Below are 17,961 nucleotides of genomic sequence, written 5' to 3'. Positions count from 1 at the left end.
TCACCAGGGGCAGATGCTCAATGCAGAAGTTGCACCCAGCCTGCAGGCCCCAGGCCAGCCAAGGCGGGTGCCAGCGGGGAGCCGGTAGCCCTGCAGATTGGCCCTGATAGCCGGCCAGGCCTAGGGACCCTACCCATGCACAAATTTCGTGCATCAGGCCTCTAGTACATTTAATAAAAATAAAGGCCAGGTGGGAAAACCTAGATGGCAGCATAAGTAAACACCAGAGATTGCTGCCTCGCACAACCACTTCAAAAATACAACTAAAAGACGGAACGGACATCATCCAGAACCACAGGAAGGCTGGCTGAGGGGAAATTCTACAACTAGAAGGAAAGAGAAAAGCATACCGAGACTCAGAGGAGGTGTGGTGCGGAAGTAAAATACAGAGGTACAGAGGCGCATGTGGAGTGGGCTGGCAGCTGAGGACACAGTTGTCTTTTTCAATTGGGAGGGAGTCTCAAGCTCTGAGCTCCAGTTCCGGGCGAGTCTCTGGGGACCCAGACTCATACGGGAGGAACTGGGCTGTCTGGCATCGGTCGGAACACGAGGGCAGCTTTCTCTCAGAGGTGCTTGCAGGGATTGCTAGGACACTGAGAAGCAGGGCCTCTGAGGGCAGGACTGAGAGCAGCCATAACTGCTTGCTCCGCCCTGTTGATCCCCTGGGACCCCACCCTGCCCAAGCCCTGCACAGAGGCTTTTGCATATGAAAGGCCTGGCCCTTTGCAATCTGATAATTACCTAACAAACTGCAGCTGGCCCAAGGCCCCAGGGCAATTTGCATTGAGTCACAGTTGGCTCCTGCTGGGTAGCCTCAGGCAAAGGCTAGATTAGCACCTCCTTAGAGATCAAGGAGCCAGTGTGCCTGGTGGTCAGAGTGGGACCATCCAGATTGCAGCTCCTTGGATCCATAAAGGACACTCAGGGGGCAGACTCAGTGAGCACCAAAGCCCCACTGAAGCAAGTCTTGTCCCGGAGGGGTGTCTTCAGCACAGAAGTTCTCCCACTGCAGACACAGCTGATTCTCACAGCCAATTGGCCGGGAGGTCAATCCCTCCCAGTGATACCTACAACAATCAAGGCTTAACTACAACAAGACTGTGCACAAAGCCCACAAGGGGGTGCACTAAGAGTGTCCACCTCAGGTAATTGGGGAGGCTGAGCCACTGGACCCTATAGGACACCTAACACAGAAAGCCACTCTATCAACACAGGGAAGGATAAAAAAATGTGGAGACAAAGAAACAGGACACAAATGACAGAAATGGAGGAAAGCAAACTACTGGATATAGAGTTCAAAACCTCACTTTTAAGGTTTTTCAAGAATTTTCTAGAAACTGCTGATAAACTTAATGAGATCCTCAAGAAATCTAATGAGACCCTCGAGGTTGTGATAAAGGACCAACTAGAAATTAAGCATATACTGACTGAAATAAAGAATATTATACAGACTCCCAACAGCAGACTAGAGGATCGCAAGAATCAAGTCAAAGATTTGAAATATGAAGAAGCAAAAAACACCCAACCGGAAAAGCAAAATGAAAAAAGAATCCAAAAATACGAAGATAGTGTAAGGAGCCTCTGGGACAGCTTCAAGTGTACCAACATCCGAATTATAGGGGTGCCAGAAGAAGAGAGAGAGCAAGATATTGAAAACCTATTTGAAGAAATAATGACAGAAAACTTCCCCTATCTGGTGAAAGAAATAGACTTACAAGTCCAGGAAGCACAGAGAACCCCGAACAAAAGAATCCAAAGAGGACCACACCAAGACACATCATAATTAAAATGCCAAGAGCAAAAGACAAAGAGAGAATCTTAAAAGCAGCAAGAAAAAGAAACTCAGTTACCTACAAGGGAATACCCATACGACTGTCAGCTGATTTCTCAACAGAAACTTTGCAGGCCAGAAGGGAGTGGCAAGAAATATTCAAAGTGATGAATACCAAGAACCTACAACCAAGATTACTTTATCCAGCAAAGCTATCATTCAGAATTGAAGGTCAGATAAAGAGCTTCACAGATAAGAAAAATCTAAAGTTCATCACCCCTAAACCAGTATTATATGAAATGCTGAAAGGTATCCTTTCAGAAGAGGAAGAAGAAAAAGGTAAAGATACAAACTATGAACAACAAATACACATCTATCAACAAGTAAATCTAAAAATCAAGTGAATAAATAATCTGATGAACAAAATAAACTGGTGATTATAATAGAATCAGGGGCATAGAAAGGAAATGGACTGAGTATTCTTGGGGGGGAAAGGGGTGCGGGAAGAGACTGGACAAAAATCGTGCACCTATGGATGAGGACAATGGGTGGGGGGTGAGGGCGGAGGGTGGGGTGGGAAACGGGTGGAGGGGAGCTATGGGGGAAAAAAGAGAAACAACTCTAATAATCTGAACAATAAAGATGTAATTAAAAAAATAAAATTAAAAAAATAAAAAAGTCAAATAAATGCTGAAAAAAAAAAAAAAAAAAGGCCAGAGTAGGGCTGGGCCTGGGACCCACAGCCTCCTGGCCGGATGCGGACGCTATCACCACGCCGTTTTCAGATGCGGTTTAAGGAGAGGGGAGGATGAAGCTCTGAAGGCAGTTTCCTGCTGGCTCTTAGCACCGGCCTAACATCAGAGTCCTCCCTCCCCTCCTCCACTCCACCCACCGCCTCTGGCCTAGATGTCTACACTGGATGCTTACACTGTCTGCCAGGTCAGGGGTTTCAAACAACTCCCACCCCGGCCACCGCTGGCCCTCAGGGATGGTTTGTCCCTCAGCTGGCGTCCTGACCTCACTGTCCGCGGAGCCTCTGCTGGCTGCCAAGGTCCCGTCCAGAAGTCCTGTCTGAGCGGTCACCCCCCTGCTTGCCAGGTTCAAGGGCTCCCACGGCCTGGAGGCCAAGGGCCAACTCCCACTCACTCTGCTCAGCCACAGCAGACAGCCGAGGTTTCCCCAAAGAGCCCATGACCTTTCGGGCCTCCAGCTCTTCGCGTATTGAGCTCATCCTTCCTGGAACAGTGTTTCCCCTTCTCCATCCGTTGAAAGCACCAGGCCCTTCAAGGTCCTGCTAACACTCCTCCCTCCTCCTGAAGGCTTCCCCGGGGCTCTCAGGCACTTTTGGGCTCCAGGGTGGCTCTCGCTGCAGCCTGCCTGGCCAGACACTTGCTCACTCACAGGCTCTCATGGAGGCCGACTTCCCCGATGCTGGGGACATGGCAGTGATAGACGGCCCTGCCCTGCCCTGCCCTGCCCTCCTGGGGGACATCAGGGAGGGCTTCTCAGAGGGGATGGCTGAGCAGACACAAGGATTGGAAGAAAGTGAGAGGAGGGTTTCTGTTGTGATCACGGCTCTGACATTGGCCTTCCTTCTTTTTTAAAAAAATGTGTTAATGATTTTTTTTTAGAGAGATGAAGGGAGAGGGAGATAGAAACATGGACTGACTGCTTCTTGCAAGCCCCCTACTGGGAATCAAGCCTGCAGCCTGGTCATGTACCCCGACTGGGAATCAAAGCAGTGACCTCTTGGTTCATGGAGCAATGCCAGGCCACGGAGCCGCATCGGCGGGCTAATGCCTCCATTCATGCACTGACTCAATAGAAATCCCCCGAGGCTGATGTGCTTGCTGGGAATGCAGCGGTGGCTGACACGGCCTTGGTCCTCCCTCGCTCACGATCAGTGGGGTGACCATTTAATACTCACAAGCAGCAAAAATACAAAAGTACAAGCTGAGACATGTACTGAGAGAGCACAGTGCATGGATCCCTGAGAACATATTCGAGGTGCCTCGTCTGGGCTGGGAGGTCAGGAAGTGACACACCAGGAATAGATCCCTCTCCCTTGGGGACTCCATTCATTTTTAAGGTCATTTCTTTAGTCATTGTCTTCTTAGCCCACAGACAGGGCCCCAGTGATGGGGCCTGGGCCACAGATGGGACTTAAGCACAACACGCAACACACCCTGGCCCCTGCCTGCTCCCCTGGAGTTGCAGCTCAGGGGGACCCTGCAGTCATTGCCCCACCTGCTGGCCATACTGGGAATGACATTTAGAAGTGGCCCCAGAGCCACTGCTCTAGAGGCAGGCCACTACCCTCAGGGTGAGCGAAACCTGCCTTCCCTCCCGTGGGCACTGCTTAGGCACCTCCTGGTGTGTCCCCTCGTCTGGTGACATCGTCAGGACAGGCTGTGGGCTGGTCCCGCGGGTCTGGGGGCCTGAACTGGAAACGGTTCCCCCTGCATCTCTGCTTTGGGCTCGAGTCAGCGCCCTGAGCCCATTAGAAGCTCCGAGTGCTGCCTGCCTTTGATTAGTAAAGAATGGGAGAGGGAAGTCATGATTATTTAATAGCATGGCCTGCCTGGAAGTAAAAGTTTTTCAAAACACAGGACCCAAGGGGGGAAATGATAGGCAGTAGAGATGTGTGGGCATCGGGAGGCGGCGGGTGGGAGCGTGGGCATTGGGATCTGAAGGATCTGGGGTTTTGAGACCCAGCTCAGCCGTTCCCAAGAAGTGCGGTGCAAGAGCCTTCACCTGCCTGGGCCCTCACTCCTGCGCTGTCAGATCTGCATGACTACCTCAGGCCTATATACCCACTGCATTGTTTTATTGGGATTCAATCTGGCCTGGGTGAGACATGAGATATCTAGAAAGTGTTTGCACACCCTCTGTGGTGTGTGTGTGTGTATATATATATTTTTTGTTAATCCTCAGCAGAGTATATTTTCCCACTGATTTTTAGAAAGTAGGAGGGGGAGAGACAGAGAAACACTGATGTGAAAGACACATTGATTGGTTGCCTCCCACAGGAGCCCCAACCAGGGAAAGGAATCGAGCCTGCAACCAAGGTACGTGCCCTTGAGCACAATCGAACCCAACCCCTCAGTCTGAGGGCTGACTCTGTCCACTGAGCCAAACTGTCTAGGCCTGAGGTGGATTTTTGTGTTTTTTTAGGTGGATATTTTAAAAATATATTTCTATTGATTTCAGAGAGGAAGGGAGAGGGAGAGAGAGAGAGAGCTGTCAATGATGAGAATCATTGATTGGTTGCCTCCTGCACACCCCCTACTGGGGATTGAACCCACAACCCGGTCACATGCCTTTGACCAGAATTGAACGCAGGACCCGAAGGCTGATGCTCTATCCACTGAGCCAAACCAGCCAGGGCTATTCTTCATTTTGTAAACTGAGGCCAGAGAAGTGAAGCCACTGCCCCGAGGTTATCAGTAGGAGGCGCAGAAGTGGCCCAAGGCTGGTGAGCACACACTCACGGGCCTCGAGCCCACTCTGTGGGTCACCAAAGCCTACCCTCTCTCACCGACTAGGCCAGCCTTCCCACAGGTCTGGCTGCGAAGGCAGCTCCCATCTCAGACCCACACGGCGACCCCACCTTCCCACTGGCTGTCGCTGGCCTGCCTGAGCCATCTTTGTTTTAAATGACCATTTACTCTAAAACCGGCCAGCTGCCCAGCCAGTGTGGTTCAGTGTTTGAACATCGACCTATGAACCAGGAGGTCAGGTTTCGGTTCCCGATCGGGGCACATGCACGGGTTGTGGGCTCGATCCCCAGTGTGGGGCGTGCAGGAGGTGGCTGATCAATAATTCTCATCATTGATGTTTCTCTCCCCCTTCCTCTCTGAAACGAATAAAAATATATTAAAAAACACTTAAAAAGGGTTTAAGCAGCTGGGGCCCTGGTGTCTGGCCCACACCAGGAAGGCCCCTGCAGGCTTCCCCATTCTCCCAAGGCCAGGCGGAGATGAGCAGAAGGGAGTCCCTTAACCACTCAACTCCGCCTCCGCTTGCCTCCTGCCCAGCCTGTGGTCAAGTGTGAGCAGGAGCGGCAGGATTTGCAGCAGGAGGCAGGGTGCATGCATTTGGGAAAAGCCCCGGAGGTTCCGTTACATCCCTCCCCGAGAGCATGGCTGGACTGCAGGCCTTTTTTTGGGTAAAAAATATTTTTGATTTCAGAGAGAAAGGGAGATGAAAACATCAATGATGAGAGAATCATGGATCGGCTGCCTCCTGCATGCCCCTCACTGGGGATTGAGCTCGCAACCTGGGCATGTGTCCTGACCAGGAATTGAACCTGGGACCCTTTAGTCCGCCCTACCCACTGAGCCACACTGGCTGGGGCGCAGCTCTTTCTCCGTCCTGCTTACCTCAGGGATGCTGAGGAGCCACCTGTAGTTTGCAGTTGCTCCGTGCCCTCTCCAGCTCAGGACCACTGAGCACACTCAGGCTCCTGCCCGCCATCGGCTCCCTCAGTGATGCCACCCCTTCCCCCGAGGACCAGAGGACCGCCCCCGTCAGGGCCCGACACTCCTCCTCAGTTCTTGTCTTGCAGTCCGATGTCCCATGTCCCCCGCTCCAAGGGCGGGGCTGGTCTCTGGCCCAGGTGTCCACCCGGTGCTGGCCTGTGGCGCTCACCCAAGGCTGGCCAGCCTTCAGCGACTTGCCATCGATCTAGCTGGGAGCCGAGCTCCGACTCGGAGGTCCCTCCTTGGCTGCAGGGACCAGGCCAGGGCTGCGGGGCCCCAGGCCCAGAAACCAAGATGAGGGCCAGAGCCAATCAGGTAGTCACTGTATTTTATTGGAAAACATTGATATATATTTTTCTTCACAGCTTGAACTGAACACAATATTGCCCGGTTTAAAAAAACAAAACAAAACCAAAACCCAAACACTCCGAAATGTCCACAGCTTCACGCCTACCTGCCCTTCCCCTCAGCTCTTGGCCGGGTCTCCCGCTATGCCCCGTCCCTCCCGTCCCGTCCCCCCGAGGCTGGGTGTCAGGGGTGGATGAGAAGATTCTCAAAGCTGGGCAGGTCCCAGAAAAAGCCACGTGATCGACCTGGGGGCAGGGGCAGATGAAACGAACAGAAAAAGGGAAAACAAACAAAAACAACCCAGACGACCTAACTGCCCACATTGACTTACTTGTCCCAGAGGCGAAAGTCAGAAGCAAGGTCACGGATCATGCTCTCCGCTGAGGGCGTGTGGGGGCAGGCGGGTGGGCAGGGGAGGCAGGAAAGGGCAGAGGCAGCGCAGATGTGAGGGAGCAGCCACGTCACCACGGAGAAGCGGGAGGGGCCGCAGACCAGGAAGCAGAGCCCTGGCCGGGCTGCTGGTCCTCCCGGCAGCTGGCCCACTGGTTTGTTTATTGCAGGTATTTTTTTCTTGAGAGTGTGGTGGGGTGCATCTTCCCTCTCCCCACCCTTCAGCTAGCCCGGCATGGTTTCTGACAAAATTTAAAGTTTTCAGGGGCATAAAGGAAAAAACAACAGTATAACCAGCACATTACAAAGCGACCATCCCCACCTCGGTTCCCACGAGGGGACCTCAATGTGGGCGGGCGGGTGCGGCAGGAGGGAGGGCGTGGGGTGTTAGCACCAGGTATTTACAGAGCAGCTGGCGATCGCGGTGGGAACACGGGCAGGTCTGGGCAGGTACGGTTTGTAGAGTGGCCAATTGAGCGGTCCCACCCAGTCCAGCGCCCCAAAGCCAATCCGATGGTTTCGGGATACCAGCCAGTGGGTCTGAGTGCTGTCCCCCGTCCGTCCCTTTCTGAGTTGGCCCCTCAAGTGGTAAAGAAACCCAGCGTCCAAGTCTCCCTTCCCCGCAACCCCCTCCGGAGCCACATCCACATCACAGCCCCTCAGTCCCCCTGGACGCCTCTCTCAGCACCACTGTCCCAAAGGCTGCTGGGATTTGCACACGGATCACAGGGCTGGTTGCATGCAACAGACAAAGGCGTGCTCTTCTGCCTGGGTGAGGGCCTCGTCCCCTCCCTAGCAGGTCCCAGGACAGGACTGGAAGCCACCCCAGCACCCAAAATAAGATGACAAACAGAAGGAAACAAACCGAAACAGAGGAGAGCCACCCGGGCTGGAGGAGGAGGAGGGCGGAGGCTCCCCCAGGAGGACGGGGAGTTCATCTTATAAATGCATCAGGCCCTGGCAGAGGTCGATGGAAGAGGGAGGGCAAAGGAAGAGATGAGGGGCAGGGAAGGAGACTCAGGGAGGAAGGAGAAAGAGCAGTCATGCAGCTTGGGACAAATCTTTTGTTGCTTTATCAGATTCTCAGTCAATCGGTTGGTGTTTGCTAAACTGGAACGCAGGGGAGTGTTGAAGAGAGAGCGCGAGAAGAGAGATCAAGAGAACGGGCATTGCCAGCTGCCCGGGCCTTCACTTTGCGGTCATCATCTGTACAAACTCTGCAAGGAAAGCGGGAGGGAGAGGTCAGCAGGGGAGTGGGGACAAGCCGAGCGGCCCTCCCTGACAGGAGGGACCCGGGAGACGGAGCCCAGCGACCGCTCACCTTCATAATTGACCTGGCCGTCTCCGTCGATGTCAGCCTCTCTGATCATCTCATCCACTTCCTCATCGGTCAGCTTCTCACCCAGGTTCGTCATCACGTGACGCAGCTCTGCCGCGCTAATATAGCCGTTGCCATCCTGGCGTTGGGCACAGGTAAAGGCTTTGAGCGTGAGGCTGGCACCTGGTCTTCCCCGGGGGCAGTGAGGGGGCAGCAGGGGTGGGACTACAGAGCGCCCCGGGCTTCCTGGAGGCGGTGACTCAGTGGCTCTAGCTGTGCTGTGCAGCCCGGGGCCCGGAGCCACTCTCACCTTGTCAAAGACACGGAAGGCCTCTCGGATCTCCTCCTCGCTGTCGGTGTCCTTCATCTTTCTGGCCATCATGGTCAGGAACTCCGGGAAGTCAATGGTCCCGTTCCCTGGAAGGAGGGAAAGGCGTTGGGAACACCCTTGGCCTGGGCCCTGGGAGACGACAGCCCCCCCTGCCCTGAGGAAGGGCCCTGTGCTCGTGGGGAGGGGGGCGGGTCAGGAGTGGGGCTCACCATCCGCGTCCACCTCATTGATCATGTCCTGTAGCTCTGCTTCAGTGGGGTTCTGTCCCAGGGACCTCATCACTGTCCCCAGCTCCTTGGTGGTGATAGTGCCATCTCCATCCTTGTCAAAAAGGGAGAAGGCCTCCTTGAACTCTGGGGGACGAAAGGAAACGAGTCAGAGCTGGAGGGCCACGGGGAAGCCCTGGCGTTGGGATGCTGACCCCCTGGAGGAGGCTGAGGTCGCGTCCCTCCTAAAGACACCAGAACGGGCTTCAGTCCCAGCCCAAGCCCCCTCCTTCCTTCCGTCAACTCTCACTGAGCCCCTCGCCGCCGCAGGCACAGGGACCTCTGTGCCAACCTGGCTCAGCGAGGACAGAGGGAAGAGGCTGACTGTCCTCAGATGATTCCACATTTCTTCATGGCCTTTGGATTCGGCCCCTCCCTCAAATGATGAGATGGACCAATGTCATGGAGTGGATGGGAGCCAGGAGAAGTCTCCATCTAAAGTCTGCCAGCCAGAGTCAACGGGCTGGGGAAGGGAGGGGGCAGCAGGGGAGGGGAAGCTGCGGAACGCCTTTGGTTGGCACTGTGTCCCTCGCCTGGTACTGGCAACCCGTTCCCTGGGGCCGGTGCTACCAGCTTCCGGGGGAGCGAGTGAGTGGCTGCATGCTGGAGTGCGGGGTGCCCGGCAGCAGAGCTCAGCTGAGGGACGGTGCGTGGGGTGGGTGGGGGGATGGGAGGAAGGGGACGGCTGCCAAGTCAGGAGGATGAGGAGCGAGTGGCACTGAGTGGGAAGGCCACAGCTGGGGACGCGTCAGGAGCGGGAGGAGCACGTGGCGCCGGCCCTCCCACTGGGCCCGTTTTGGCACCTGGCACTCTCTACCCCCAAACCTCAGAGAGCAGATGCCCAGCAGCCTATTCCCAGAGGGTGTGGGCTGGGGTGAGGCGGGGGACAGTGTGCTAATGGGAACAGGGTGCGGAGTGGGGTGTTTGTGCTGCTCAAGGTCAGAGAGTTGGGGCGTGGGTGTCAGGTGCAGTGGGAGCCTCTGGGCCCTGGGGAGCCGGTAAGTCTCCTTGGGGATGCTGCACCTCCCTCGTTGTTCGAGTGGGTCAGTGTGCACCCCAAACTCATGATCACTAAAGAAGGTAGTTCTCTGGCTTGCCTCAGTGGGTCTCCGCAGCCACGGGGGCTAAAGTGCAGAAGCTGGGGAAGGGGTAGGAGTGCACCTCTCCCACCTCAGAAGCAGGGCGGCCAGTACCTGTCCCCGCCCAGGGAACAGAGCGGGCTGCGGTTCGGGTAGCTGCAGCCCGAGGGCCCATTCTCTGAACCCTCTGCTGCCTCTGTGCTGGCCCATGGCTACGGAGATAAGCCCGGAGCTGGTCTCTGTCCTCAGGCAGCTCAGCCCGGGTCGAGCAGGACCCGGAAACCCACTGAGTCACACCACAGTTCCTGCAGCTGTGACCCTTCTGGCCTTTTGGGGGGCGGGGGGCGGGGGGGGGGGTGGGGAGGTGGAACACACACAAAGAAGTTAGGTGGGACCCAGGGATTTGTTCGGTTCCTGGGAGATCGTGACGGGCCTTTGCTCACTTGTTTGGCCTACAAACACGTACGGAGCACCTGTAGGTTCTAGGCACTGAAGGTCCTACAGGGACCAACAGAAGCAAAGCCCGCTCCAGGAACGCACACCCAGCGCCGGAGGCACAGCAGGTAAGAGCATCATAAAATAATGGCCGACAGCGAGAGAGGCTACGAGGAAGTAACCAGTGACATGACAGGAGGAAAGGAAGGCTGTTTCCGAGGTGACTTGTGAATGGAGACCGGAGATGGAGGAGAAGCTGCTGCCCAGGCAGAGAACTGGGGACCGCGTTTCTGGTGAGCGCTGCATGCAGGGGAGTGCAGAGGTGGGAGGGACAGGGAGGCAGGAGCCGGGACAGACAGCTGGGCCCACCCTGCAAGCACCGATTAAAGGCCCGGATGACCCGCAGCCAGGAGGGGGCGCAGCTTTTGTTGTCTGGTTAGTGCCCGTCTCAGGGCCGTGGGGTATGGTGCTGCCGGCACATGGGGGGCGGGGTCTTGGCACATGGGGGGCGGGGTCTTCTACACGTTAGCTACGGTGCTTTGCAGCACGGCACCAGGTGAGGGGACACTCCTGGCGGAGGAAGATGTGGCTGGGGATGCAGAGGCCGTCCTGAGGCAGGAAGCGGGGTGGGGGCACGCTCACCTGCGATCTGCTCCTCAGTCAGCTGGTCAGCCTGGAAAAGCAGGAGAAAGTCAGCCGCCAGGCTGGTGGCCATCACAGCTGCCCCTTCGCTCAGCTCCCCCCGCCCCCCCCACCCCCTGAGGCCACCTCTACGTGGCATGAGAGCACCTGGGCACGGGAGGGGCACGTCAGAGTTAGGGGCTGAGGCAGAGCCAGGGCCTGGGGATTCAGGTGGGCAGGGCACCCAGGCTGGCCCAACACAGGGCCCGATAAGATGCCAGATGCAAGGGTTTCGGATTTTGACCCAGTGGGCGGGAGAAGTGCCGCTCCTCACTGGCACAGCACAGGTCTGCTCTGTGTCAACGCCACCGCCGCCGGGAGCCCCGGCTGAGTGAAGGGAGCAGTGGCCCTAGGCCAGTGGTCGGCAAACTCATTGGTCCACAGAGCCAAACATCAACAGTACAACCACTGAAATTTCTTTTGAGAGCCAAATTTTTTAAACAAACTATATAGGTAGGTACATTGTTATTAACTTAATTAGGGTACTCCTAAGGCTTAGGAAGAGCCACACTCAAGGGGCCAAAGAGCTGCATGTGGCTCGTGAGCCACAGTTTGCCGACCACGGCCCTAGAGGCTTAATCAACTAAAGGCTCCAAACGGAAACAGGCCAGTCCCTGGCCAGGGCAGCGAGACGGTGTGGGCTCTAGGCTAGTTTCTGTGTCAGCTATCGGAGGTGCTAAGTCAAGCACAGTGCACCCAATGGCAGACATTCTCCTGAGCGGGGCTCTGAGTTGCTCTGAGCACCTGCAAGAACCCTGGTCAGGCTGGAGGCAGCTGCTCCACTCCCTGGCACACAGGGTGGCACCGGGCATTGCGCTGCCCTGCTCCTTTTGGGGAGGAGGGGCCGATGTCGGGGATGGGACTGCAGCAGCAGAGGCGGCAGGACTCAGGTCGGCTTCCCCAGCTGCGCTGCAGTTTTTAACCCTTCCCAGGCCTGGCTGCTCTGGGAAGCGGCCAGTGGGTGGCAGGCAGCTCCTGCTGCATGGGGTTGGGGGCGGGGAGAGGAGAGGCCAAGCCGAGCTCTGCCTGCGCTGGTGTGCTGGGAGCCAGCCAGGCACAGGGTCCTGTGGGAGGACTCAGGTGGGGGGCTGAGCCCAGCATTTAGCTTTATTCAGGCAGCAAAAAGATACATTTTCCTTGGCTTCTGTGAATGCTGCCAAGAAGGCACCACCTTCCCCAGACCACTGGGGGTCCAGACCGGGCCGCTCCCGTTCACAATTAGGAGCAAGTGGCTCCAAGTCTACAGCTGGACTCTCCCGAGGGCCCCCAAACTGATGCAAACTACTGCATTTGCATTAGGCTGCAGGGCCCAGGCGTCCACGGCAGCTAGAAGCTACCCCACACCCCGACCCGTCCTAAACATTAAGAAATGGTCCCATTAAACTGGTCTAAATGTTCTTTTTTTTTTTTTTTAAATCTAAGGGAAGAGGATTTGAGGCCAAGCCCCAAATAGACAGAATAGGAGAGGAAATCAAAGAGATGGTGACAGCGGGAAGATGGCTCAGGGAGGGGGAAGAAGGAAAAGTACCACACATGCACATTCGAGAAAAAGCCAAAGTCTAAACGGAAGGTTCAGAGGCCAAATGGAGACACTTCTGCATTGCCTTAAAAAAGACACTTGCCCTTGCCGGTTTGGTTTAGTGGATAGAGCGTTGGCCTGCGGACCAAAGGGTCCCAGGTTCAATTCCGGTCAAGGGCATGTACCTCAGTTGCAGGTTCCTCCTCGCCCGGGCCCTGGTTGGGGTTCGAGGCAACCAATCGATGTTTCTCTGTCCTTCCCTCTCTTCCACTCTCCCTAAAAATCATTGGGAAAATACCTTTGGGTGAGGATTAACCCCTCAAATACACATAAAAAACTTGGGCCCTGGCTAGTGTTGTTTAGTGGTTAGAGCATCAGCCCTTGGACCAAAGGGTCTCGGGTTCAGTTCCTGTCAAGGGCACATACCTGGGTTGTGGGTTCGCTCCACACCCCCAGTTGGGGCACATGAGGGAGGCCACCAGTCGATGGGGCTCTCACATGGATGTTTCTCTCTCTCCCCCTAGTACCCGCCCCCCCTTCACTCTCTCTGAAAGAGCAATGGAAAAAATACCCTCAGGTGAGGACTAACAAAAAAGGCTCAGGCTGCTGGGTTCTAACTGCCCCGGCCCGGCCCACGGGCCCCTGCTCTACCCTCTTCCCCTGGCTCCGAAGGGGAAAGAAGCCCGGCTGATCCCCCAGATCCTGCCACCTGAGGAAGCTGCTGGGGAAAGTGAGAAGGGAGGATGGGCTCTGGTTACCAAGGCCAGGCAATGCCGGGGGAGGGGGAGAGGAAGGCTGGAGAAGAGAACAGCGCGGCAGCCTGGGGAAGAGGCCGCCATGCCACCTGCTTCCATCCTCTCCCCTGGCCTGGATGGGAAGGCTAGCCCGACCCAGGGGCAGCCCCTCGCACCACTCCCCACGCCGCAGGAAGCCAAATCCCCCCTCTCTGGGAAGTGCTGTCAGGGGCTGGGGCTGGGGCAGGTTATAGAAGAGAAGGCCGGCGTCCGGCCGCGACTCCCCACCACAGAGGAGGCACTGCCACCCTGCTCCGGGGTTGCTGCAAATAGGCGTGGCTCTGCCTGGTGGCTGTCAGGCCGCTCCCTCCAGGCCAGGAGACCTCCCCTGCCGGGTGCAGGAAGGGTCCCAGGTCAGAGCTCTGGACCACGAGGCCTGGCTGCTGCCCAGAAAACCGATCCGATCACCTGAGAAGTGACCATCGCTGGGGGGACCGTTCTGGGGGCTGCTTCCCTTCCCAGAACTGAAGATTTTAAGCTTTTACCAAAACTGCCTCCAAAATAACCCAGCTGGTCACTGCTTCCTTAGTCCTCATCTTGGGCTCCAGCAAGAGGCTGGACAAGAAAAAAACCGTGGGGCGGGGGAGGGAAGCGGGTATTGCATCGCTGCCTGGCCCAGCCCCCAGGCAGGGCCGGAGGGCAGCGTGAGATGAGATCAGAAACCAAGGCCAGGGCCCCTCACCCGGCCAAGGAGGAGCCAGGCCAAGGAGGAGCCACCGCTCTCAGGCCAAAGTCCGCCCCAGGCCCGCTTGGTGACCGTCCCACCCAAACCTTGCTGATTACAAAGGGAAAGAGAAACTCTTGGGGCCAAAGCTTGGGAGGTGGGGGGCCTCTTGGCACCTGCCAGGGCTTCCACGCCCCTTCGGCAGGTTCTGCTGGGAAAGTGGGGAGCAGCCACAGGAGCCGTCCAGCCTGTGTCAGCAACTGTGAGATCTGATACAGGGCCGGCTGCCGGCCTCCGGCCTGGCCGGGGAGCGAGGCTGAGCCCGGGGAGGCTGGGTGCTGGGGGCGGCAGGGAGCGGGAAGAACCAGCCCGCTGGCTCTCCGGGCCCAGCTGTGTGAATGAACAGAAGCGCCCGTGGGGGCCGCGGGCGGAGGTAGGGGCGCCTCTGCAGGTCCCCCCGCCCGCGGGCTCCAGGAACGGGCGACGCCGCACTGCACTGCGCTGCGCTGCCATTTGGTACCAGCGAGGGGTGCGGAGCTGGAGCCGAGAAACCAGCCTCCTGCGGGGACAAGCAGCTCCCCTGGTCTGCAAGGGGCGGCGAGCGAGGGGCGAGGTCCCTGGCTCCCGAAGCTGGTTCACGTGATGCACCTTCAACTCTGACCCCTCCCCCCACTCCATGTGGCTTCAGTGCGCAGTGGGGACCGTCGCCAGCCCCCACTTCCTGGGGAGGGGCTCTGCGATCCCCCCTCCCCACCGACGGTGCAGCCCACTCCCCACCCAGACCCCATCGCCTTTGTCCCAGCTTTTCCCGGGAGACTTCCGGGAGCCGCCACATCTGCCTGCAAACCCAGACCCACCTTGGCCGTCATGCATCTCCTCTCCCCGCCCCCCACCCTCACGTGGAAAGCTCCGACTCCTGGGACCCAAGCCCAACGCCTCCCCCCCCTCCCCCCCGCCACCCCCTTCCCGGATCAACAGCCTCAACCCACTAGTAACCCCAGAACCCTTTCTGGCCGCCCCCCGCCGCCCCAGCCCTGCAAGCAGGTCTTGCCATCACCCCCTTTAACCACCCCCCTCCCCCCAACCGCAATCCCTTTCGGTCCCCGCGGGCCCAAGAGCATCTTTCAGCCTCCACTGCCACCCACCCCCGGCCCTGCCTCCCTAAGCTGTACCCCCTCCTCCATCCTCCGCAAGGCCGGTCCTCGGAGAACCCCCACTCCGTCCTCCAGGGTTTGATCTGCTGAAGTCACCCCCATCCCCACCCAGGCCCGGCTTTCCCCCCGCGCCTTCTGGGGGAGCTCCCCAGGCGCCCAGCCTCTCCCTGCACCCTCTCCGGGCCCCCCTAACCGCCTTCCCGGACAGTGATTCTCATCGCGACCCCCTGGGGTCCAACACCCCTATCTCAGAGGCCGAACGCCTCATCCTGGGCTCAAAAGCCCTTTGGGGGGTCTAAACGGTCCATCCGGGGTTCAAATGCTCCGACGGGGGGCTCAGGTGCCCATCTTGGGGTCTCGACAACCCCAACATACCGCTCAGGGTTCCAGCGCCCCCGATGGGGAGGCATAAAGCGGATCGGAGGCGACCGCGGGGTCCGGGGGTCCCCCATTCCAGGTCCAGTCGCCCTCCTCGGGGGTCCTGCTCCGCGGGGGTCGCCTCAGAGCCCCCTGCCCGCGCAGCGCCCTCTCCTCACTCACCATGGCGAGGCCGGGGTGTCCGGAGCGCGGGGATCAAGGTTCCTCCGGCGGCGGCGGCAGCTGCAGCAGCTCGAGCTCCACCGCGCGTCCGCGCCTCCACACTCACTGCCCGCAGCGCGCGCCGCCGCCCGCCCCAACGGTCCCCCAACGGCCGCCGCGCGCGCCCCGCCTCGCCCGGCCCCGCCCCGCCCGGCCCACGTGCTGCCGCACTGCGACTCCCGCAGATCCCTCCGCGCCCCGCTCCGCTCCGCGCCGCGGGTCCCCGCGAATCTCCCGCTTCTGCCCCTCACAGGCCCGGGTTTGCCACCAGCCGCGCGCGCGCGCACCCGCCGGGGGACTACTTTCCGTCGCCGCGCGCCCCGCCCCCTGTTCCCCTCCCCACTGCTTCCCGGCGGAGGGGCACGGTGGGCTGCGCGTTCGGCGTCCCTGTGAGAGCCGCGCCGCTATTGGGCCCGGGCCACGGCGGAAATGAGAGCGTAGCGGCGATTGGTCCGACCTTCCCTGCAATGCGTCAAACTGGGAAGAGCCACTGCGTGGTGGCGGGGGGGATGGAACCTGCAATGTGTGGCCGCGTGGAGAGGGTGAGGCGGCACGAGGTGAAGGGAGAAGCTGCGTGGCTGCTAGGGAGACAAATACATCGTCTTTGTGGCTAGAGTGGTAAACTACCGGTGGAAGGTGCTGGGACCTTCTCGGATCCCCCCTCTAGCAGGTGGGAGATGGTGCAATCCAAAATGCTGTGGCCTTAAACCCCGCCCCCAACTGGGCCCTGGGAGGTGCCGGGGGCTTCGAGGTTTTGTCTTCCCCTCCCCGTCCCACTCCGCGGGCAGGTGTCTGCGCCCCGAGTTGCCCTCCACGGGTGTGCGGGACCCCTTTCCCCGCTTCGCTCCTGATCTACGAAACTGGGGCTGTCCCAGAACAGCCTTTAGGAACAGGGGTTTAATTCAGCCGATCATGCAATAAGCATGAATTGGGCGCCTGCTGTATGCAGGGGCTTGCGCTTAGCTGGGCTTTGGGGACCACACTTTCCAACCACTTTCCTGTCATCTAGACCAACCTGAATCTCTCATTCCTTCTTCCAAGGTTCCAGCAATAAGAGGAAAAATAACTAATGATAAGGTTAGCGAAGACTATTTGTTTATTGGAGCTCAGAAACGCCCCTTATTTAGAACAGGAGCTGCCATTCGCTGACGTGCCCCTCCTCTCCTCGCCGTGATTGGCTGAGGGGTGGGCTAGTGAGTCAGGCGGGGCCAATCATTGTGTCCCACTCAGAGTCCGTGAGAGCCGTTCCCTCAGTGTTTGCATCTGGATTTTGGGCGCAGGAGTCCTGTTGCCTGTGGCTGGTGGCGAGGCTGCGGAGGAGCAAGCCCAGAGCTCCCTGTGGCCACGGTCCCACCCGGGAGGGGGGCATGAAGCGGACCCGGGGAGAAGCAAAGAAGGAATGGCGTGCCCTGACCGGTTTAGCTCAGTGGGTAGAGCGTCGGCCTGCGGACTGAAGGGTCCCGGGTTCGATTCCGGTCAAGGGCATGTACCTTGGTTGCGGGCACATCCCCAGTGGCGGGTGTGCGAGAGGCAGCTGATCGATGTTTCTCTCTCATGGATGTTTCTGGCTCTCTATCCCTCTCCCTTCCTCTCTGTAAAAAATCAATAAAATATATTTAAAAAAGAAAAAGAAAAAAGAAGGAATGGCGAGAGAAAGTCCCGTTGCTGTTCACTCCCCCGGCTCCTAAGGCCTTTGAGCACTTCCTCTGTTTCAAGCACTTTGCACACATTAGCTCATTTAATTCTCACGACCTCCTGTGGGCTTGTTACTTCCATTTTCCACCTGATGAAACAGTGCATCATCTACATTTAGTACCACTCCGCACGTCTTCCGTGTTCAGTTCAATGAGTTTGACAGTGGCATACAGCCGTGTACCCATCCCCCAGGACAAGCTGTAGGACAGGTCCATCACCCGTGAGCCCGTGGGGCCCTTTTCAGTCAATTCCTGTCCCTTTCAAGCAACACTGTTCTGGCCTCCATCATTAAAGGATAGTTTAGCCTCCTCTAGAGTATCACAGGGATGGAGTCATATAGCATGCATTTTTAAAAATCTTCTTTCACTCATTGTAATATTTTTGAGCAAAAGTTGCATGGGCCCTAACTGGTTTGGCTCAGTGGATAGGGCGTCCGCCTGCGGACTGAAAGGTCCC

The 17,961-nt window shown here is 57.8% G+C and overlaps 1 protein-coding gene across 1 annotated transcript; it reads right to left on the bottom strand.

Annotated features, from left to right (window-relative positions):
* Nucleotides 1-6,563: 6,563 nt before the first annotated feature.
* On the bottom strand, nt 6,564-15,947 carry CALM3 (calmodulin 3). The gene is made up of 6 exons (XM_081108146.1): nt 15,772-15,947; nt 11,062-11,092; nt 8,849-8,992; nt 8,619-8,725; nt 8,312-8,447; nt 6,564-8,207 (listed from the first exon to the last, which is right to left on the bottom strand). Exons 1-6 carry the CDS (start codon nt 15,772-15,774, stop codon nt 8,179-8,181), a joined length of 450 nt encoding a protein of 149 aa, XP_080964272.1. The 5' UTR covers nt 15,775-15,947; the 3' UTR covers nt 6,564-8,178.
* Nucleotides 15,948-17,961: the final 2,014 nt, after the last annotated feature.

This window comes from Myotis nattereri, assembly GCF_964212035.1.
Source record: "Myotis nattereri genome assembly, chromosome: 15".
Classification (NCBI taxonomy): Eukaryota; Metazoa; Chordata; class Mammalia; order Chiroptera; family Vespertilionidae; genus Myotis; species Myotis nattereri.
Note: the sequence above shows the minus strand (reverse complement) of the source record. Positions and strands in the feature narration are given on the sequence as shown.

Coding starts and splice junctions, on each gene's coding strand:
- CALM3 (XM_081108146.1), bottom strand. Junction 8,448..8,618: donor CCTTCCGTGTCTTTGACAAG/GTGAGAGTGGCT, acceptor GCCCAACGCCAG/GATGGCAACGGCTATATTAG. Junction 8,208..8,311: donor CGGCCAGGTCAATTATGAAG/GTGAGCGGTCGC, acceptor CTTTCCTTGCAG/AGTTTGTACAGATGATGACC.